Source organism: Pararge aegeria, chromosome 14 (assembly GCF_905163445.1).
Source record: "Pararge aegeria chromosome 14, ilParAegt1.1, whole genome shotgun sequence".
Lineage (NCBI taxonomy): Eukaryota > Metazoa > Arthropoda > Insecta > Lepidoptera > Nymphalidae > Pararge > Pararge aegeria.
This window is the reverse complement of record NC_053193.1, coordinates 7268431-7293164: the sequence shown is the minus strand read 5'-3', so window position 1 is coordinate 7293164 and position 24734 is coordinate 7268431. Positions and strand designations below refer to the sequence as shown.

General features: G+C 34.0%; 1 protein-coding gene across 4 annotated transcripts in view; it reads right to left on the bottom strand.

Moving 5' to 3' along the window:
• The window catches only part of LOC120629657 (G protein-activated inward rectifier potassium channel 3), a 49135-nt gene that overhangs the window by 9647 nt on the left and 14754 nt on the right, over positions 1–24734 (bottom strand). For 2 of the 4 annotated variants that reach the window (XM_039898652.1, XM_039898654.1), the window contains exon 2: positions 18319–18852. In XM_039898652.1, coding sequence (XP_039754586.1) covers positions 18319–18689 — 371 coding nt within the window. In that variant the 5' untranslated portion in view covers positions 18690–18852. Of the gene's footprint in view, positions 1–3700; positions 4356–18318; positions 18853–24734 lie in introns of those variants that run through there. The other 2 variants (XM_039898656.1, XM_039898655.1) reach the window with 2 other exon arrangements.

Here is a 24734-nt window from a genome sequence, read left to right as displayed (position 1 = left end):
TAAATAAATACAAGTTATGTTTATGCTACATGATAAAAGTGCCTACTCATTAATACCCAAGAACAACCTCGGGAAAACAGGCGGTTCCCATATGAGCAAAAATTTCGAAATGATCCGGTAATTTTCATAAAGAGAGAATCAAATCTTTTGATACTACAGCTTGAAATATGTGCTTGCATACGGATGCTTTAGTGGTCAGCCTTAAACGATGCAAAGATACAGTCTAATGTCTTTCATATTTTTAAATTATATAAGTTATTTTTCTATGAGATATTTAAAAAAAAAATAGTTAAATTCTTAAGAGGTTTACTGAACGCTAGATAATGTAAGTATCACAAAAAAATATTTATTATTTTTAGCTAGCTTTGCTGTTTGCTAGGTTCCCTAGTGGATTTGCAGTCTGCATTTTAAAAATGTTTATAGTGAATGCGAATATGCTTTTATCAGTGAGAGACATAAAAGGGCTTCGAACAAAAGTACCATTATCGAACTGGAGCAAAAATGTAGATAAGTTCGATGATACGGATTAGTGATATAAAGTACATATTCATATTGGTAATGGTAATGTTGTTTTTAAATATCTACTCTAGGACAATATACATATACTTATTCAGTGTGGGTCATACCAAGCACCTAAGTAAACCACTTCACAGTATCTGCATAAAACGAATAAAAGCTTGAATGCGTCATACCAGTTTTGTTATCTGAAGAGGTCAATTTAAGTATAATTTATGATAATAAAGCGTGGAAATAGAAAAATTATCTTGCTGAAATATACATGTGCAGCACAAATTAATACCGAATTAAATCAAATGCAGTTCTAAGCGTTTATTGTGCGAACGTTTGACAAACAAGAAAATTGCATTCGCGAACGAATCTTTATTATCGTGCTAAGTAACTATATAATGACTTCTCCGAAGTACTACGAAATAAATTTAAAAAGTTTATTAAAAAATTTATTTTCCGTTTGTTTCAAACATTTTGTTCGAAGATCCATTCTTAAATTGTTGCTGCAGCTGTACTGTGCTGTACATAAAAGGTGTTCCCATTCGTTAATATATAGCTAGATTTTTCCCATGATATCACAATTCCCATGATATCAGCATGATAAAGTTTCTAAAACTTTTGAACATTAAAATATTTACATTTAGATATTGATACAAACGAGATACGTGTGGGATGTAAAGCTGAAAAATCCTGACATTTGCGTTCCGTGTTAAATTAACGACCCTTTTACTAGAATTTAAAAGAAGCAGTGTTTGTTGTGTCAGATATATTTGCATTACTCGTAAATACCTCTCTTTTGTTAAATGTTAAATAATTAATGCTCTTTGCATACCATATATACTTTGCATGCTATTGCATTTATTTCAGGAGTCGTTCATGAAGTGACTACGCAAGTTAATATTCTAGGTAATTTATGGTAACCATAAATTAATAGTTTTTTTTTTTAAAAGCAAGAGGATCTTATAAATCTATTTCAGATGTTGTTGACAACTTTTATACAGCAAATTAAATAATAAATGGAATAAAATTCGATAATACTATTTACTTATTTCTTGCTATCTCAACAACTGCGTATGTTGAGCTCGGTCCTTTTAAAGATTTCACCCTCATTAAATGGGACCAACCAGTAATTCTATCATATATATAACAAGCTCTACTTTTAAATTCAACTGACTCCTCCTACTGACATTTAAAGATTTTTGTGAAATTTCAAGGGATCTCAACAAAAAAGCTTGATTAGTAATCTCCACCTTTTCTAAAATACGTTAAGACTTGTGATCCTGACACTTGCTCCTATATAACATTTATTCGCTGATTACAGTATAATCGTATTTTTAGAAAGCATGGATAAAGTTTTTACTATGTGAATGATAAATCTATAGAAGCTTATAAGACGGCTAATTGCTAGAACTTTAAAAGGTTGTTTCTGAGATTCGCGCTTACCAGCATACAAAAAAACAAATTTATTTTCGAGAGCGCGCCACCACACACGGTCCTATGAATTTCTTATCCAGCCGCTTCCTGATACTTTTTTAAGGTCATCAGTCCATCAGGTTCTACGACGGACATGATCCACCTACTGCCACTTCATTCAACATGCTTATTATTTTGGCTATGTCGGTGATTTTAGTTCTCTTACGGATTCCTTCATTACGAATTATGTCCCTCAGAGAGAGTCCCTCTTATAAATTATAGATTAAGGTAATTTAATTTTAATTATCGATCAAATGCAAATAATCTGGATACAGGAATATTGCCGTACCGCTACTGTTATAATTTTTTTAAATGAAGCGCAAAACAAAGGTAAAGATAGATACTATCTGTTCGTACGCAAATTATTGTTAATCGTGAAACTTTACCAAATCGCAGATGTACCAAGTTGAGTTCTTGTGTATTAGTGTTCTGGGTTTCGCAGTCAAACCAACCTTCTTACAAAGATTTTGTTTTAAGAATCGTCATCATGACTTTAACCGATTGACGTCCACGGCTGGATATAGATCTATTGTTGGGAGTTCGAAAATCCACGGGTCACTTGTTTTCATCGGCTCTCCGCAGATTAAGAATACCCCCTGTATTTGTGACATCCTCTCAAAATATTTAAGTTTAATTTCAGAATAATGATTGCTATATTTGAAGCAATCAATAGGTCCTTTTAAGCGGTCTCATGCAAATACCGCTATGGAGCCCTGGGCATCACATTACAATTATTTACATGCTTAATTAATCAGTTGATTGCCGTCCATCCTCGTGCATTAATTTATCTGAGTCAAGTGGGTTTTCAAATCATTGCTGGCTAATGACATGCTTACTTCAAGTTGGAAGCCTTCAGCATGGTGTTAGAGTGATCTGGTACCACAAACTTGTATCGTGATATATATATCGTGATTAAGTACCTATCTCCTATAATGTATGTTAATAAGAGACCTTGCAATATACTCGCAAATATTATATTTAAACAAAAGGTTATACGTTTGGAAAGAATACACCAATAAGGTATTCGCAAAAATTATACAAATACCACGTTCAACCTTAAGTTCATTGAGACAAAACTAGGTTTACTATGATTATGATATTCGAACATAATAATTTGAAACAAATTACATAAAAAAAAAATTATAAATCGAAATTAAGGTTACGAGCTTTAAATAAGATTACACAGGAAATAAAATAACCAAATTTAACATAAAATTTAAATAGTATGTCGACAATATTTAAGTATATTTTGTTTATAAACCTCCTAGCTTTACTTTTAAGTTAACGAATGTAGTAATCACCATCACCTAACATTAATGATTACATATTATATTATGTATATGAAAGGTTTGATACATGTATAACACATTTTTCAATTTGAATTTGTCTGCTTATCGAACACAGTTATAACACTGATTAGCACCCGACAATAATAATTTGCAGAGATGAGAATGCAGGTCTGGTTTCTGTGGGTATATTAAGAGAAATTAATGTTAATATACCCACTGAAACCAGACCTGCATTCAATAAAATTATTCTTGAAAAAAGTGATTTTTTAATGGACCATAATAATTTAAAAATATTTTTTTAAGAATGCCTGCCTAATGCCCCGTATTGTAGGCGTTGAAATTTTTAAACATTTGCTGAAAACGATGGTTACCGACATTGTGAACCATTCTATGTTACCATACCATAATTTCTGAAAGCATAATGCACTTACTTCTGTAATTCTTCTCTCCAGGCTGATTCAGAGGAATTAACGGGTTTTCCAGTCATAAACATTGAAACTTGACTTATACATCTTTTCAGTCCCGACATTCTTTTAAACATAAATAGGTCCTTAGCCTTTCTTTATTTAGATACTCGCGTAAAAAAGCGAATTCACTATGAAGCAGCCAAGTAGCGTAAATCAGTCTTTTAAAACTTTTATTTGTATTTTAATATTTTACAATTTATCCAAACTTAACCAGCGCTTTGATATTTCTTCTACTCTAACAAACTAGTCTTTTTCGAATGTTTCTTTACCAGGAATGACTGATTCACAGGAGGGCCTCCGCTCTATCTTTCAGCAGAACATTAATAAGAGATTCACTGAACACTTCCTTTATATCGAACAAAAGTACCACAAACTTTTCCATATTGTACACAAAAATCATATTGAAAGAACGTAGCCAAGTTTGCTTCGATAAAATGGCGTCGCAGTGTTTCAAAAAGAGTTTTCCCACTAGCACTGAATGTGGGAAGAATAAGTCGAGTACTGAGACAGGCGGATGTTTTATGAAACAGATGCTAAGACGAACACAAACAAACACTACACGGGCGCGGGCGACCCGTGCCAACGCTGCCAGTGGCGCCGCGGCGCGTCTTCTCGTCGCCTAAAATTTTTAATTAAAATCTACAACGTATAGGTTCCTATATAAAACACTCATATAAAGCTTCAAATATCTCCGACATTTTGAGTATTATTGAAAGCAAATTACTTCCGGAACACTTTTAAATTCAGACGTACTCTCGCCGTGATTACGTAAAAATGTCTGGATTTTAATAGCTCCAGGGATTTAACGATTTCACTATACCTACGATGGTGACGCATTAGTTCATGTGACGCAGATACTATCATTATTTTACATCTAAGAGCTATAAACGTGTTGCGTTTTGGCCAATAATGCTAAAATTCTATTTAATTTATTTTCAAGTTAACTCAATAGCAAAGTTGTTGCGTTATTTAGCTAAGTTAGAAGTTGATAACAGTCAGCTCTTCTGTGCGGTGAGGTGTAAAGCATAACTTGAATCTACCCACATTGCAATGCAAAAGCTGGTCGTTTTGAGAAGTAATAAATTATGCCAATCAGCATCTTATTTCGTCACAGGATAACGAATTGTTCCACTAAAAATGCTGAAGACAGTTTTAATGAGTACACTGACAAAAAGATACGGCTGCCATGTTTTTGGGTACATAAAAGAATCAACTCAACTTTTAGAGAGAACTTGTCAACTCTTTCATTCCTAAAGCCTGATATCTAAATTATTTAATACATAATAAGTTAATACTATACACGTAAATTGTTGTGATATGATATAATTCCATAAATACTCCATGGATCTCTCATGTTGAAGAGTCTATCGATCTCTAATTCTAAGACGCTTTTCTTCGAGAGAGGAGGCATGTGCCCAGCTTTGACAAGTTAACAGGCTGAAGTTGATGAAGATTATTAATCTTTAGATATTTAGGTGGTCTTGTGTAAACCATGAAATTAAGCTATTAAAATCATACCTACATATACAAACTAATGCATTGAATAATTAATAGGTAGGAAATAAAATTAGCTTTTAAATTGACGAATAATAACCGTGAACAAACTAGAATTAGCTTTGTTCTAAGAGACAATACACGTTTTAATTATGCATGGTTATTGCGCCTAAGCTGTTTGTTAGTATCTGTGTTACGTTTAAATTCAAATAATCAAAACTATGATATTTTGAGCAAAACAGTCAGTGGCATACCCAGTCTATGTAATATATAATTATATATATATGTAATATATATTTATATTATAATTATAACGTCGTTATCAACCCATTAGCGGTCCAATATAATAAGGCACGAGTCACTTTAGGGAATGAGTTTCTTCTAAGAAGGGCTAAGAGCCTCCACCAGCTGGCCAGCTGTGGATTGGCACTTAACACAGCTATGAAACTACTATAAAAATCTCCCGGGAATTCAAGTTCCCCACTATCTTTTATTTCACTGCTAAGCAAGAAAAGTTTGGGAGTTAAAGATGCGTGCCGCGGCCCACTTGGCTATCACCTCTCAGAAATTATACAAGGAAAAGTAATGAAACAAGATAGATAGAGATATAAATTTATGATCTCATCTCACGGTACAGAAATAATATCATTAAGACCAATAGCCGAATTGGCTGGATCTGATAAGTAGCGCAAGCAGTTCTTAGGAACAATTAAATTAAGGTTATAAGGTTATAAGGTATAGGGAGAAGAAGATATTTATAAGTTTACTGTGACTTATTTTATAAAATTATCAACATTCCTCAAAGTCATCTAATGTTAATCTATGTAACATACTTTTATAAATATGCAATATTATGTTGCTCACAGTTCTTTGCGGAAAGATGAATGCCATTCCATTTGTATGCAAAGTATTTACATGACCTTTATTCAGCAGTCAGGAATAGACCTTGCTTAAAGTACCTACACTTCTGAATACAGCATGTTATGATAGGGGCAATGATCTAACGTAAATGTATGTCAAAGTCAAAGTCAAAGTCAAAACTTTATTTATTCAAATAGATCTAGGTATATAAGGTACTGAAGCGTGCATCTTACTTATATAAATTATCCACGGTAGTTATATTATTGCGAATATTGGATTTAATTAAAAAAAATTGTGAGTTAAATAACACTCTGGGGCTGAGCTTTATTACCTATAAATGTATTTATATACTTTATAGACTAGACTCAGACTAGGTGGGAACATAATACATGTTTAGGCATACCATACTGTGGTTTAAATAAAAGTTTAATTAATATGTAGTTTCAATTTTCGAGCTGGTTAACTATTTTTAAATAAGTTTTTATTACTTAAGAGAAAAGTTTGATATTTTTAGTGTCAGAAACCTTTTTATAAATAGCGTTAACCTCAATTTATAGGAACGTTTTCGTATAAAAAGGTTGTCAAGTTTTGGTGAACCGATTTGAGTAACATTTTTTCTCTATTTAGTAAGTATTTAAACACAACTAACTTGGTATTAAAGAGAAGTACACAAAATAAACCCATCCAATAAAACGCTTCTCTGAATGTACCACAGGATTGTCCATAAATGTTGATAACAAGAGCAGAAACAGATCGGACAATAATTATATTTACGAGTAGGTTAGTTGGTTGAATGTGGGAATCTCACATCCTCATATTATTGTAACTATATTTGTCCGCTTCTAGACAACTGAGTGGCATTAGTAGAGCTACTGTTGTAACCAAAACGTAAAATAACACAATTCTGTTTGTTTAATCTGATTTGAGGTGTAACCGGCTTTCCAGCTAGACCTGACTGTGTGTTTAAATAATTTTACTTTCAGATCAAGCGAGTTGGATAGACAATTGCTGTATTAAAAAATACTTGTTTTTTTTATAAAGATGATCTATATCTAGCGTTACGTCTATCTAATACGTAATTCTGAGTATCTTTTAGTAGATTCTATTAATTTATGCAAAAAACTTATTCTATGAAAAAAAGTTTGTTAATTTAAGAAATAGGTATTTCCTCTAAGTAGTCTTTTAACAGAAGCAAAATTTATGACTTCGTCAGTGATGGCGCAATAATATGGATTGAAATGAAACAGGTGGAGAGTTCTACCACACGCTCATCAACGTACACATTTTTCAGCGTTTGCCAAAAGCAAAAGGGAAATGTCCGGAAAATTGCGTTATAGCCAATTACCATATATTTACTAGATATTTTTTCAGGATATTTTTGTTTCATTATTTACTTATATAAATCATTGCTGTCATAAGTGCAGAAATGCCTAACTAAAGTTATTTATGCCCAATTGATTGGCACAGGTAAATTTGAAATGAACCAACTCGGAAAGCATTCTAAAATTATGAATAGAAAAATTGGTAGTCATATCATGTCACAAGACAGCTGATTCGTTGCAGAAAAGGTGTGCCTAAAAGTGCAATGAATTCGCTCAATACACAATAGCTAGGGATCTTGTGACAATAACGATTTATGGCTTGTCAAAAATCCAAGTACCTATATTTAAATAATTTATTACGGAGCTATTGCCTTTTGCCAGAAATTAGAAAGAGAAAGAAGAACCACTAAATAATAATATCGTTAAAAGGTTCGATCTTTTTAACTTCTACCACCAGGTAGGCCCTTTTTTTGTTAAGGGGGAGAAAACTGCGGGTCAGCTTTCTGGGGGAAAAAATTATGTGAGATTATTACCTAAACTAAAACCCCTCGGTGGCAACCCTCGGCACAAATTGGGAAGCCCCGGGATTGCCTAGGAACACACCTAGGTAGGCTCTAGATATAAACTTGACAGAGTAACGTTCGTGGAAATAGCATGGTATCGGTACCTATATAGTAACTAATACGAATGTAGCCTTTATGTTTTGTTTAGACCATGCGTCATATAAACCGTCTGAAACAATGTTTATAATCCAATTCGATTGTTTCCCAGTAGTAAATTATTCGGTAAAAGCTTAAAATGGATTGTTTACATACAGTTGCATCTCGATGCCACCATAATTCACTATGAGTAAGTAGGTACATTTTAATTAAACATTGCCATGGATCACTAACCCTGAATGGGTTAGCAACCTCAAAATTTCAATAACACAGTTACAGGTACGAAATACAAAAGTCTCGAAGTTCGAAATACTCGTATATTCTGAAATCCAGTTATGTTTGTATATTTTTAGGCCAGACCCATTTCTGTATCCCGAAATTTCACAGTAGCAAAACACTAGTAACTATAGTTACTTGATATTTAAGTAAACACTGAAATTATCGGAAAAAGCGGTTTTATTCTGCGGGGTTTCTATACAAACTTTAGACCATTAGGACAGGCCAACGTCTTTTCGGTCAGCTAGTTTAGTAATCAAGAAAACTGCTGGTTTGGGTATCTCAAAGGCCCGTTGCGGCCACGACCACATCCAGTGGCTGCCGAGGCCAGGTAAAATATCGTTACCCGATACACATTATATGCTACAAGTGACCAAAAAACGAAATGCCCGCGAATGTTGCGTTACTTAGTGTAAGTTTTGTTTTGGCCCAATCTAGGTCTCAAATTTTGCGATACATGAACTTCTATCCCAAAACGACTTTTGTATCTTGAATAAGCGAATAATAGAAGCGAATGTCTAGGTCCATTCTGTATCAGCTTCGAACGAAGAATGGAGCTCCGGGCCAAGAATAACCTTATGGACTGGACCCATCTTGGTTAAGCTTCTGCGCTCAAGGTTTCGACGACAACCAACAATGACCAAGCGTAGTGCGCGAGATTCCTTTAACCAAGCCTCCGAGCGTGTAGAGAACAATATTGTTTAAGTAAATTGAACATAATATGACAATCAACTTAAATGTGTCATTTAAGAGATTCAATTACCAAGAGACAGTTAATATTTGCATAGACTCGAATTAATTTATACATAGGCCATGACCTGATGATGCAGCCAAGGTTGTCTGCTTTTTATGCAACTCATCATTAATTAAGACTGCCTTGCTATAATTCAGCTAGTTTGTCGTCTAAAATGCTTATTGTTAGAAAAAGTTTCTTATGTTTTGCTTTCATGGAAAAACTTAAACATACCGAAATATAAATAAACATAAAAATGAATTTAAAAGCTGATAATATGAGATATGTTAACAAAAACCATTGATTATAGATTTTTTGGTGGGAAAGACAGGTGCTATTGCCAAGCTGGATTGCAAAGCTTGTTTTTTCCGGTAATAAAGAGCAATTTTTTGGGATACCTACTACGAGCCATGTGAAAATAATGACCTATTTATATGGAAACTAATTAATTAATATTATCTTTGCCGGTACAATTTTAGATGAATTCCTATGATGAACTTTGTCCTCGAAGACGCTAGTACCTAATACTGTTGCCAACTCGCTTCAATTTGGTGACATGAGTGTCTGAAATAGTTACTCGTATTATAGCTACTATCCTATTTCAGTCACACCATTTTCCTTGCGGGATAACTTTTTATTTGCTATTCTCTAACAGATGGCGTTACTGATTAAAAATTCATAACAACACTAGATTCTAGTAGGCGATACTACAATTATTATACTATAATTGTTTGATATTCAATAATAGGATATGGGAAAGAGGCTACAATTTTGAAAACTTGGCTATATCCCAATTCAATTTAAGCTAATTTTAACATAATAATTGTAAATTGCATTAAAGTGTACCTAAATTAATGTACCTACTAGCAATAATTACTTAATCGAAAACCATATCATTCAAGGCAATAGATTCCCTATATATCTTTTGACGTTAATATAAAATGATCACTGCACGTGACTGTAATGGATGGAACTCGTGAAACGTTACAAGAAACGTGTTTGATCACAATTCACTCTTTGAATTTGACCCTTATGATAAAGCTTTATGACAGACTTTATTAATACCGGGAGAACTTGAAGAGGCATCAAGGCCCGAAACTAGCTTTAAGGGTGTATACCCTTAAAGCTAGTTTCGGGGCGTGATGCTTGGTCTTTTGGAGTTCATTAGTCATAAAATATAGCCACGATTGTATAGATTGTAACTATGTGTATAGGTTCGTTGTCTCATTATACCTAACTCGACCTCTTTGCTTCATTTCGTTCGAACTTAAAATACGTCAACGGTTCTTTGAAATGGTTTAGATGAATCAGACATATTGCTTTATAAAAGTGTGTCACTCACCGTATAAAATTAATTTATAGAAAAAAAATATAACCGATCGATTCGATACATATTTGTACCTACCTATTTACCTTCGTAAAATTGGTAGGTGCCTATTCAAGTAAGATTATGGACTTTGGAACAAGAATCGAGTTTCATTTGCTTTGGTTTTTTGGGGAATGAAATAATTAACATCTGAAATATGTTTTCCGCAATTTTAAGTGTTACGTATAAAAATAAAAATAGGTACATTGTTATTATTGGATGTTTCCTATGAGGGCTGTGACCGTGAATACGTTATTATATAATGATTAGCAACCGGTTTGTATCTACTTGCGGACATTTGACGATTTCTGTCTTTGCACCGACCTCCTGTGATATTTTTTTTAAAGCATAGATCACTTGTATATTAAACTGTCAATTGAAGTGTAACAAAACGCTACTCCGACAGTCCGTTCATCACTATTCCGACGTTACCCAGTTATTGAGTAAGGCCGTTACTGTTATGACTTTACGAACATAAGATAAGCATAATTACAAGTTTTAAAATGATCATGGTCTTCTATGAGTTAATAAATAATCTTTTGGCGGCAATTTATTTGGTCGTATAGTTTAGGATTTCAGAAAAGCTCAAAGTTAGTCTGTGGTCGATTTAGAGAGTTATTTCAGCGAGCGATTTAGTGAGGAGTTTATCTACGAGATCACTTCAAAAACTATAAGATCCGTAGAAGTATTATTATCAACATAACTCAACCAGAGCAGGGAACCATATACCTACTATTACTATGAATACAAGGACTAATGTTAGAAATTTCAAGGTTTTGGAGTAGCCCCGCACTGGAAAATGCCACGTTAAACGAATAAAGAAAGAAATCACCTATGCTCTCTAGGAAGCTTTGCACACTAGAATTAACAAACTCACTTTTTTTTCACGAGGTTTGATAGACGTGACGACAGGCTAATTATGTAACACGAAAGTGTTCACGACATTTATGCCCTTTTTCACCAAACTAAGGCATCGCCCAAATCTAATGCCTAATTATTTATTATTATTTATTTATTATGGCTAGGAATATCCTTAGATTAGGCGTTACTTAGTTAGGCATTGCCTTGTTCATCGTTATTGAAAACGGGCATTAGCAGCACGGTTTTGATGCTATGACTTAACACCACTTGCGCGAGTCCGCCTATGTAATCTTACTCCTTTGATAAACTTATTATTCAATGTATTTACGAGTATATACGCACAGTGGCATACGCGTCCTCTGGCAATTCTTGTGTTACGTAGATATGCATCTGGCATAATGATTCATGTAAAACTAATAATAATGTAAGGTATATATGACGTTGGTTTGGTGTCTCTATGTGGAGTGATCAAAACAGATATATAAGGAGATCCACCAGTTACCGACGGAGCTGAAAAATTTGCAAAGCTAGAGTGGCAGTGGGTGTGGCAAATAGTTCAGAGAACCGACGGACGTCGGCGTCCCAAGATGTTGGATTCGCACCGCAGGTAAACGAAGCGTTGGTAGACCCTCCACGAGGTGTACGGATGATATCAAGCGAGTAGCAGGGAGCCGCTGGACCAAGTGGTATTTGGAACTCCTTACCAAAGACCTATGTCCAGCAGTGGTCATCTATTATTTGACATGATGATGAGAATGGTGATACATGCAATTAATAGAAAAAAATATATATGTTTGCTTGGACGAGGTAATATGAAATTTTTAATTTAATAGGTCAATCTGGAGGAATGTTTAAGGATTTTTACCACCAGAATCGCGGGTATTTGAAGCAGAGCATAAAATTAAAATTGCAGGCGGGTTGTGGGACAGCGTATATTGTAAAGAACATGAATGTTTCTATGAGAAATTTTCTTATCAGAAGTTGAGCGCGGCGCGGCGAAATAGCGGCGAACCGGTCGTAAGTTTATCGGCAATATCAAGATTATTACGTAGTTTTTTAGTTATAATAATCAAAACCAATCAAAGGCGGTCTCTGTGTTTGCTAATGCAATGCCAACTTCATAACTTCAGGCTGGTAATAAGCAATTTCTATTAAGCTTATTAACATGAGAATTCGCAATTAGAATTAATGGTTATGCGGTAAAAAGAATAAATATGTAGGTATTAACATCAAATATGAGCTTATGTATTATATTTCAAACTTATCAGTAACCAAGTTGACTAATGATGTATTATGCAATTCGTTTTCCTAAAAACCCTGAGTGCCTACTCAAAACCCAGTAAACAAGCTACCTACATAGCTATTATTGTTTGAGAAAAAGTATTTTATGTATTTTCATAATTCGTAATTATTATTTATTTTGCTAAGCGTATTAAATTGATTACTGAGTCGACTCATATTAGGTTTACGAACCTTCTTCTGTACTGTAAATATTGTTTAATTTTAATATTTTAAATAACTATCATTAAATATATATATAGTAACAGCATGTTTTGTAAGATTATACACCGATCGTATATAACGATTCTACGTGGATTAAAGCCTAAAAGCATGCTTATTATAAGAGGAGATCTGGTAAAGGGTTGACAACTAAGAACAATAAATAATAACCATCAACTATAAATACAACACGATTTTCCTATATGATCGCAACTCTTTTCTGAATGAAAATAATGTACGCTTATTATACTCGTACGTATGTATGTACTTATTCGATTTTTATTTTATTAGGTATAACCTACCTGCTTAAAGTACACCCCAAGTTATATTCAGTTAATTTATTTACTCAGGTGGCAGACATCTTGGAACAGCGTACTTACAACGTAGGTAAATAAGTCTTCAAGTTCTATTGAAGAACACAAGTAGGTACTGTGTACATACCTACCTACTTTCAAAATAAAGAAACGTAAATAAACGACCCAATCAGACTGATAAAAAATAGAGTTGAAATGTAAACTCCCAACGATAAATAAAACGTGAAATCTCTTGTAAACTTCGAGCAACATAATATCATTATACCTACCTACGTTAAGAGCAACACGTGAGTTTGATAAGAGAGATTGACGTGGTTTCTTTTATTCGCCTAAATAACTAATTAGCATAAGTTCATAAAGAGATATTTAACCCGAGCTCACTCTTCCTTTTTCTATAGTTTAAGTAATACTCGACTTGCACAGGTCTCCTCTCTGATAGAAAAAAATATACAACTTCGACGCTTATTTCTTTTTTTTATGCTAGTATAAGTTAGCCTTTGACTACAATCCCACTGGTGGTAAGATGTGATGCAGTATATGAGTGTAGCGAACTAGCCTGATAGGAAGTATGGCAGCTACATTAAACCTATACCCTCATCGGTTTCTACGCAACATCGTAACGGAACGCTAAATCGCTTAGCGGCATGTCTTCGTCGACAGGGTATTAACAAGCTACGGCCGACGCCTTCCATCAGCACAGACAGATAAAATTCAGATATTAAAAAGGGTCCCAAATTATGACCGGCCCTACCGGTCCCTAATCGAACCTGGGACCTCCAACTTAAAACCACAGCGCTCGCCACTTCCAAGGGAGTCGCTAAACAAATGAACTGAGTCCTAGCAGGAATTCATTGAAAATTTTCTTATTAACGAATTTAACGACAAGGCTGCTTGGAAGCAGGCCGATCCGCTCACATTTCACACAATATAAAAATAATTCCAAAAATTGTAAAATGATGTTGAATAAGAGCAATCGATCTGCTGAGTTTTTTCTCGGTCGAATCTGCCTTCCTAACCACGGTGATAGAGTCAGTACAAACATACTGACTTGATTTTTCAAAAGTGGATTTAAACTAAGCCTACTTGCAAAAAATGAATTGTGAATCTACTATATATTTATCTCCCATTGCCCAGTGGGTGGGACTTTGACTCCACTTACGGGGGGCTGGGTTCCATTTTCCATTCTAGCACGCACCTCTAACTTTTCTAAGTTTAAGGCAATTAAAATATCCTTTGCTTCAACGGTGAAGGAAAACATCGTGAGGAAACCTGCATGCCTGAGAGTTCTCCATAATGTTCTCAAATGCGAGTCGAGTCCACCAATCCGCACTGGACAAGCGTGGACTCTTAACAATACACTCTTCTCATTGTGAGAGGAGAACCATGCCCTATTATGGGCCGGTAATGGGTTGGTAATATGAAGAAATTGATGATTTTATCTCAAGCTATAAAAAGGCGGCACAACTTAATATTGTCAAAATTACTAAAGTTTTCGCGATTCATTAAAAAAATGAAATGCATTCTGCGATAAATTTAATGAAAACTAAGTAGGTATGTTTAGGAGGAAATTACAAAACGTGCCTAGAAATCTAAATCCAGCGCGAACGGCCCTAACCAGCGATAAGGCAGGAAACATGGGAGTTATTCTACAGCAAATATGTAGATACGAGTACATAAAACGTTGGTGCTCGCCACATTTAACTAGCCGGCACATGTTATTGTATTTTAGCATTTATTTTGATAGTGTTAAGAACCAAAAGTAATGGAATATTAAATGTTTACGGTTTGTTAATAGTCATATTATGACACAGTGAACGCACACTAAGTATTACAAAAAGCTGTGAGAGTACACAGGTGTGCACATAGCTGTGTTCCTATGTGTTCCTTTTTAATGATAAAGGACGAATATGATCTTTCTAAAAGCTAAGGACGTATTGTGGAAAGTAATGGTTTACCATTTTATAAAAGGGGAGAAAGTGCTCCAGCAAAGTATTATGGTTAGCGTTTTCTCCCCAGGTATTTTTATCATAAAACTCTGTGTTTATAAAATGTTATTTTACATTTAATGATAACATGTTAGTGAACATGTAATCATTAAAATTGAGTGTTTATTATAAAATTACAAATTACATTTAATTTATTTCAAGACATTTTTTAAAACTTCAATTTTATTTGTATTGTTGTTGTTTTTAGGACTCTAAGAGAAGACTCTCATTGTAAGAATGGTGTCTATAAACCTAAATGATAGTGACATATCGAGGCAAGTTCGTGCTTGGATACAGGCTTTCGAACATCAGAACATTTAAGAATCTTGGTGTTAGGACAAAAAATATTGTAATAAAAAGCCCTAAGTGTGATCATACTCTCTGATTTTAGTTCAAAGGAAGTGAACGACCTCGCGACGTTCTCAGTACAGGCGTGCTCAGAATTCGCACAACCATTAAAGTTTTCAATGGCAACTTAAAATTAGAAACTTTCTATTACAAGCAATAATTTAGCATACAATTATAGGTGCGTTAGGGCGTGACGAGTTTAGAAAAAAAAATGTATGTAAAATACTTACCATAGATTACCTATAGGATGCTTTGATAATATTATCTCAATTAATGGAGACCTTTGACAGGATGTTTTTATAACAAAAAACTGCTAGTTTATCACAAAACTTCCTTCTCAGGAATAAACCATTCAAATAAAAATGAGCTATTAAAATCGATACACTTGATAAAATTGTAACCGTAAACTTCGACAAGACGTAATATAACATAATTAAATTTTTTTTTCTCGTTTTATATACTTATACATTTTTTCATTAATAAACTTCGCGTTTTTAATTATAAATGTGTTATTATTTAATTTTTAATATTTTGAAACAAACTTTACAGTAAAAGGTTTGTACGTAGACAAGTTAAGGTATGTTATGTTATGCGAGATATTGTATCGGTGTGATTTTTTGCTTTGCCTGGAATCTGTATAAGTTTCCAATTATATGTATTTAAGTTTTACAACTGCAATGGTTATATAGCGTAAGTAGTTTAAACTTTTTTTGCTTCTAGAATTCACGTTAACCTATTTGCTTTTGTTTTTTTGCCTGCTATTTAAATCCAAACCATAATAAATATACGCAATTTCGTTCACTTTGATGATATTCTATAAATAAAAAATAGAATAACGGACTCAATTGTTATGGAATTTCTATTGTATCAGTTTACAAAGATGTCTTGTGAAATAAAAAATATTTTTCCAATTCGCTCTGTTTGAGTTCTGATATAAACTGTTATTAGCGTGTACCTACTACCTAGTTATGCTACTTTTCCACTAATGTTATAAATATGACGGCTTTACGTGCTCTCCGAGGCACAGGGGTGACACCGCGAAAATTCCTAACTCTGAGCTGGTAACTGCTAAAATTCTTTAGAAAATACACAATAGCATTTTGGACAATTTTTGGTCCGTCCTGGTATCCGTGTTCCGTTGTTAAACGTGCTAATCATAAGACCAACGAAGCAGTTTTAACGTTACTACGTTATATCGTTGGTTAAAGATAATGCGCTTTTTTATATGCAAAACGGTATTGCAATAGGATAAAATTGCAATTTAGCCCTGATCGATAGACAGCCATAAGGATACATTAAGATATTCATTGTCAAAGGAACATTGTTTTGGTAGAGTCTGTCGTCGCGTCAAGTTTCCTGCGGCCCAATACCGACTGCGCTTAAAAGAAGGACATCCGTTTCCTTTGAGCGAATTTTGCATACATCAAGTTGTTTTACTGGTATTTTTCGAACAGTTCCACAAAGTAATTAGCTAGCGGAAGAAGCTACATCTATCTATATCTATTTACATACTTATAAGGGTACCATTACATTAGTTTTAACTATTCGTAGTTTGCTCAAAATAAGCAATTGTGTAGCATTTAACGTAGGCAGTGAAATTGGTAGACTTTGGCTACGCTTATATTGATCTAACCTTAATCAAAAGCTCACCAATTTACATTCATTCTAGAAAACTACTTACAGATAACGAGATTGGGGTTGTTTATAATAATTGTAGTACGACATACGAGACCAGCAATTTTTGCACGGGACAAAAATAATGACAGGTTTACACATATATTTTAAGTCCGCAGCCATTAATGCTTTTTTAAGTGATAAACATACATCAAAATTAAACACTTTGTAAAGTTTAACAACCTATACAGGCTTCCTTTAATAAAACAATGAGTATTTCTGGGAAGAAAAAAAATATAACGTTTACTGCCTAATACTCGTCATTTACCTCAAATGCTGTTCAAAAGGGACTGACCAGCGTATTAAATGCTGACAATTTTCCCAAGCAGGAACTGCTTAAATTATCATTGCTTAGTACCTTAATGTGGCCACTCACGGAGACATTTTAAGGAAAATAAACTTGCAGGCTATCAAAGTGGCAATTATAAAAGTCGGGGTCGATAAAGACGCAATAAACCCTGGCGACAACGAAGCCATGTGGGCGCCACCGTTCTTGACCTCCATGTCTTTTTAATGAGAGTTCTCGTCTGAAATTGAATACTTAACAGCAGACGATGGCATTTACACAATAGATGCCTTTAATTTAACTGTTACATAAACCTAATATAAAGAATTGTCGCACAATCGAGTGGACATGTAACTGTTGCTAAGGCATGTATGTGAACAACTCCACGTATATAATACAATTCTCATACTTATACATACGTTCTCGAAACACTATAATGTCAAACTAAAATGAACCTAACCTAATGCCCCTTTGCTAATGTTTTATAATTTACATTTCGCATTACTGGAAATTCAGTAATTCTAATTTCCGGTAGAAGACGGAATTAGGTGTAGAAGTGTGGACGAACTGAAGCTTATAAAGAGTTAAAAAAGGTAAATTTTACTCTGATTTTACTGTGGTCCGATACTTCTAAGCGAGTTTACAATTCCGATTTTGCAAAATAGTAATGGTACAGATCCCTGAATATAAATTTTCTCGTTTGAAATAGTAGAGTATAGTTATCGTTGTAAACCTAACAACCACGCGCGTGATAGATATATAAACTATAATTATTGTTCTAGATAGTTTGTTTCGTCAGAGTTACTGATAATAATATATTTAAGTGATCATAAAAACAGGTCGTATGTGAACTTTATGAAACTAACTACCGGTAGTAAAAAATGTGATGCAAAAAATACTTACCGAAGAAGAAGATTGAGAGCACTATCGTTTCTAGTAGTTGGAACGTCTTTGACACTGGAAGGTTCACTACGCACACCTCTGAGAGAGAGTCGCAGTTGCCGAGGAATTGTACTAAGAAGACCACTGCTGTTTCTTCGTTGATTAAGACTTTTTGAACGCGTTAACTTGTTAGCTTCTAAATCGATTCCCGGAGGAAGAGCAACTTCATCACCGCTTTTGGATATTGTAGCAGTTGACGCATTCGTTTTGATTATAGTAGGAACAGCAGAATTCACATCTCCCAAGAGCTTCTCCCACGGCGACTCACCGTCCTCCTCTGAGATCGTTTCAAAGCTTCTAGGGCCAACAGACGACGTCGTCTTGTCAGACATTTTGCGGAGAGATTATATAAAATTAAGGAACAAAAGCAACGGAACGCAGCAGAACAGACACCACACCACTTCGTCACTTTGGATTTTTAGTTTCTTGACAACACTTCACTCTTATCATAATATCCATTTGTAAATCATAATGTTTGGGGTAAAAATGTTGACACTGAAACAAAGAGAAAACGGCACTATAGAAATTACATTAAAGAGAAAACCGCAATGGTTGTTTTCAATTACGCTCAACAATTTGATGTAAGTATAATTGATGAAATTTACTCCGACACAAATATAAAGTATTATTTATGTTCTGATTATCGTTTAGCTTCTGAAAGTTGAAAGTAAAAGTGTCGAAAGTAAAAAACTTAAAGAGAGCAAATGACTAAAATAAGCCTTTCTAAATTTTGCTTATTTTTGAGTAATTACACACATGTAACCGTAATAAGATGAAGAGAAAGGACATTAGGCGATTGAAATGAAAGGTAGATTTATATTTAACTAGGTTTTTTTACATAGTCTGATTCAGCCATCTCTAGTACATCCGAAATCTAGCGTTCTGGTATTAGTCTAGTATGGATGCAAATAGCTCCCATTCGCGCCTAAAAAACTGGCTAGCGAAAGAAAGCCATCTTCAGTTTACATCGTTACTATGCTGACTGTGATTATACTGGGTCGCACCCAGTATAATCACTGTTAAACTACAAAGTTTTCATCAAATCGTTAAAAAGATTATGGTCTTAAATGATATAGTTGATGTGTCGTACCTATAGAAGTCGGCGATTATATGCTCATTTCTCGTCTACGATTGATCTTATAACATTTTCTCTACTGGCACTGGGCTCTGTAATTAAGCTTCATATGCTTACTATGTATTTATATTGGATCTCATACTCGTTCTATTTTATATCTGATTTAACACACCTATACATAATATGCCAATGTAATCATAAAATTAATTAGTGCAGTTAATACATTCCTTTTAAACTCAGAAAACATCAAGATTGAAAAAATTAATAACTGATTTGTGATTCGCGAACATATCTTACAAAGGAACCGCGGCGATGTTAAAATATCGAAACAAACAAGAGCAAGCGTATTTTTTTATCAATAACTGTTATATGACCAACTTCCTAGCAAATAAAATTTATTTCATTCTTATGTGAAAAATATAATTTTTTTATTACAGATTAGCGACGTTAACTAAAACGAAGTGTTTGTTCTGAATAGACTAGATGCGTAATTTGTGTAGTAATTCTTTGTGAAAAACAAAATATCTATTATATAGTTTTTCATGCAAAACAGGAGCAGTTATTAAAAACTTGAAGGCATTTTTCGTTTAGGCGTTCACCATAATAACCTGCATTCCATTTGAAATTGTCTAATGGTGGTTTTTAAGATTAAACTATATACTACAGCTACAGTAAGTCACTGCCATTTATGATCTAGTTAAGTAAACAGTAAAGGTATTTTCCAATATCGAGGGCAAAACATTGAATTACATTTAGTGTTTTGGTTTTAAATCAATTATAATAATGTTCTCCTATATTCATTATTATCTATTTCTTCGGTGATTAAGTGGCGCCATTAATATTTTATATTTTCTGATGAGTAATCTTCTGATTCATTATAACTGATTGTTATTGATACCTCGCTAATGGTATGGTACATTAGGTATAGTTTTATTACCAAGAATCAACTGCATAATTTTGTAAAATAAAAAACCGAGGAAAACAAATCAATAAATTATTGTTTATGTTACTAGGATGTAAATTGTTATTAATGTAATTTGTTTCTGCAAAAAAAAACTGCAAAGATATACATTCTGCGAAAGGAAAAATTTCTTTTGTCTTGAGGGAAGAGGAGGATTTGGAAACAATTCACCAATTTCTTTTCGAGACCTAGATACTCTAGATAGCACAGTTTGAGAAAAAATATGAGACATTTCAGAAAAACTGTACGTACCTACACCAGTTTTGTCGTATAGAATTAGCATAGATACAGTAAAATAACCTGTGAATAGACGAAGTTAAATAAAGAGTAACATAAATAGGTTAGTATGCTGCGCACGGTAGCTCACTTTTAAACAGACTATCTCAAAATAATTTCTAATCTTATATTTGCACATATTATTAGATGTAGTTACTAGGGCGTTTAACCTACTCAGATAATATTGCATCACCTTGTTTTGTTGTTGCTAAGAGATCAAATTATTAATATTACTCATTGTAATATTAGAACAAATGTAAGAAATTTTAAATGTGCTTGCGTAACAATTTTTTATCCAAACCCCGGTTTTAAATTACACGCAGAATTAAAAAAAATTGCTTAGTTTTTAAAATTGTAAAGATTTACTGTTTATGGTGGAAAAATACGTTATAATAAGTGAACGGTAAATCTATACCAAGCAGACCTCGAAGAGAAAAACGAACCCACATTCCCTTGATTAGTGCCTAACCGTGACTGCTGCATACCCTTTAGTCTGGTAGCTTGTCTAGTAGATCTTATAACTATACGAATAAAGATCGTTCCCCTTCAGTATATCCGTTTATGTACCTATATAATGTGCGTTATATTTAAATATCACCCACGTTTGCCAAGTGTCCCGTGCAGCGAATGTGGGTCAATGCTCCAGAGAATCCAAAACTGTACTGTAAACTTTGAGATCGATATAAAACAGTCGTGATATTTAGACAATAATTTATAATTTATTATGACCTATTTATTCAAAAGTCTATTTATATAGTTATGTTGTAATAGAAATAACAATGTTTCGTTTTGGTCCCGAAAACGTTAAACTCCTAAACTTATAGGTTCCTGTTATGTAGAGATACGAGTTTTATACAATGATAGTGAAATAATAGAGAGAATTAAAAAGTATTAAAAACTTTTTTTTCGTATGACTTTACGAGTAGGTATGAAACATTCGTAAACGTTTCATTAAGTACGTTCTTCCTGTTTAAAAAATATAAAGGTGTTAATTTTTCGAACATTTTAATTTAACTAAAGAACCCAAACACACAGATGCCTAATCTGTGATTGCAATTAAATGTTCTGAAAGGCATTTGAAGTCCTTCAATACGCATTTGGCTTCTGACTAAACTCTACTCATTCCGAGAGCAGACCTTTGCCCTATACCTATTACGTTATCATCCAGTTTATCCGATGGAGAAAGAGGTTTGGCACAAAATCTACCTTAAAATAGTAGGACTGTTGAGTTCAATTTTATTTCTCAACAAGCTTGCTATTTCTCCTTTGTTTTTCTAGAAATTACCTATTCCAATGCATGCCAACTAAGGTTCAGGCCAATAATTATAAGATTTTTAAATTTTCCGTCAATAAGTTATCAGTGCGCAGTTTGCATTTTTACCGCGTGCCTCGGAGAGCACTTTGAGCTAAGTGATTTATTCTAATGAAATATACGAAGGTAGATAAACTTGGTGAACGAGGATAAAAACTATGTTCGGAATTTATTGTTTATAAAATTAATAAAATACAGTTTATAACATAAGCCGACGCTATAATTATATTAGTTTAAATTCCTATTCAAAATAACTCTACCCGGTTCCGTGTTCGTTTACATAAGTTCTTAGTTACCGATCTAGTTAGGCGCCACCGTCAGTATTTAATAACTTTAAACAACATTCGTAGACATTTCGTTGCAATGAATTACTAGAAAAGTCGAGGTTAACCAGTGGGCACTTGGTACCACACCACAACTTTTGAATTCCAGGTAAATTCCACTAAACTAGTTAACTAGGATCTGAAATGACAGCTAATAATTCAATGAATAATATAAATAATGGAAATGAGTTCTAATCATACCTAAAATGTTGTTCTATGTAGTTTAAATGACTTATTCAAACTATTATGATAGATGCATTGATATCATAGTTACTATCGTCTTAGACGTACTCGTATCACCGTAAAAAAGCCAGTTTTAGTAGTTCGCTGGAACATTACAATGATTGGACGAAGTCCTCTTTTTTCCTATTCGGCAATGGGTCGTCAGGGTGAATTTATTGTCATTTTTAGTCAAGGAAAGTTTCGACAATGTAAAACACAAACAAAATATGGGCAAGGTACCTTACATTTTATCAACATATTTCCATTTCTTATTCGATAATGTCAAAAGACTATGTGAACAATCGTTACATTGACATACATATCTGCCAATATTCACGCACTTTTAAATATTTTGAATCCCTTCCGGCACTTAGGCATAAACTGCGCTTCGTTATTCGTACCGGAATTTTGTGGAATCATCCAGAACTTTAGCAGAATATTAGCAGTAAAGTAATCTTAATCATCATCAGCCTACTAGCGTCCACTACTGGGCACAGGCCTTTCCGAGAGTATGCCACCACGCACGGTCCTCCGCCTTTCTCATCCAACCGCTTCCAGCTACCTTTGTAAGGTATGTCAGGCAGAGATCACTATTGAGCGATAAGGCTGACTTTTGTATCCTACTAAGTACTTGAAGCTGTTCTCTTTTTTGTTTTGCTAACCTTGATATGGTGTGCAAATAAAGAGTACAAATAAATAAAATAAATGAGGTCATTTGTTCAACTGGCTGGAGGTCGTCCCACACTGCACCTACTGGTCCGCAGTCTCCACTTCCGAACGCGTCTAGCTGCTCTATCGGCCATCGATACTACGACCGACATGACCCGCTCACTGCCACTTCAGCCTGCTTACTCTTTGGGGCTAAGTCGGTAACTCTAGTTCTCCTTCGAATTTCTTTCTACGAATTTTGTCCCTCAGAGAATTTAACCCGTTTCATAGCACGCTGCACGATTTTAAACTTGCTGACAAGGCCTATCAAGTACTCCTATAATAACAATCATCTTTTAAATTCAAATTATGTTCGCGTAAGTGCATGAAATGATCGAGGGATTCGTTGCACTTATGTAACGCCATTCAAATTGCATGATTTAATAATTCAGACCCCTCCACATGGGTTATTATGGTCCTTTGTTTATTGAACAAATAACCGTGAGACAGGATATAATTATTATGTTATTACAGAATTATCATATCAACCCATCAACCCATAGCGCCTCGTGCGTCAAAGTCGTGTTTGTTTGATCAAGTAAACAAGGTTGTGTTTGTGATTCTACTGTATCTGTTTCTGATGAATCTGTTTTTCTTTGAATGGCTTATATGTAAATAAAATAAAATTCTAATTCTTCATACTTAACATGGATTGGCCATAAAGCCTCGTGCATCAATGGCGTCTGTACTTATTCGAGTATACAAAGCTGTATTTGTTTGTCTTGCTTTAAATTAATAATATTAAATTTTAATTCTATTTGTAAACTCAAATTATGTATGTTAACTCAAATGAAGTCCTTTAAACGATGACATGGAATAACGTTTTAAAACTATGAGTATATTAAGCATAAGGTGTTTTTATAGTTCAAACGCTCTATACCAGCTGACCATCTAGCTCAGATAAAGTAGTCCTTGCCTAAACCAGTTGGGCAAGGCTGGTTTTTTTATTCATCTACAAGTTACCAGTTGTAGCAGTCAATGGTACTGCAATCCCACCTGGTGGTAAGTAATGATGCAGTCTAAGATGGTAGTAATACCCCTAATCGGTTTCTAAGCAACATCGTACCGGAACGCTAAATCGCTTAGCGGCACGTATTTGTCGGTAGAGTAGTGACTAGTCACAACCGAAGTCTCCCACCAAAAAAAATATCATTTCATGTTGGTATCATAATTAATACAATAATAATAATTTTTTTTTTAAGTCTCATAAAATCGTAAATATGCAATTTTATTAAAGTGACAATTTTAACATGCCACATGATGCGCAATTAATACATACAACATATTATCTTCTATTTGCGTTAAAAAATCTACGATTGGCACTTGAGCTACATTTGGTTCTGATATAAATAGAGACTTATTTTAGCGTTCTTTATAGCACCGGCATGTTTTTAACGATTTCGTAAGAAAACTAGAAGGCTCAATATATCTATGTTGGTATTTTTAGTCTTGTGAAAATTCTATGGAAATTAATATTCCTTGGAAAGTAATTTACAAATT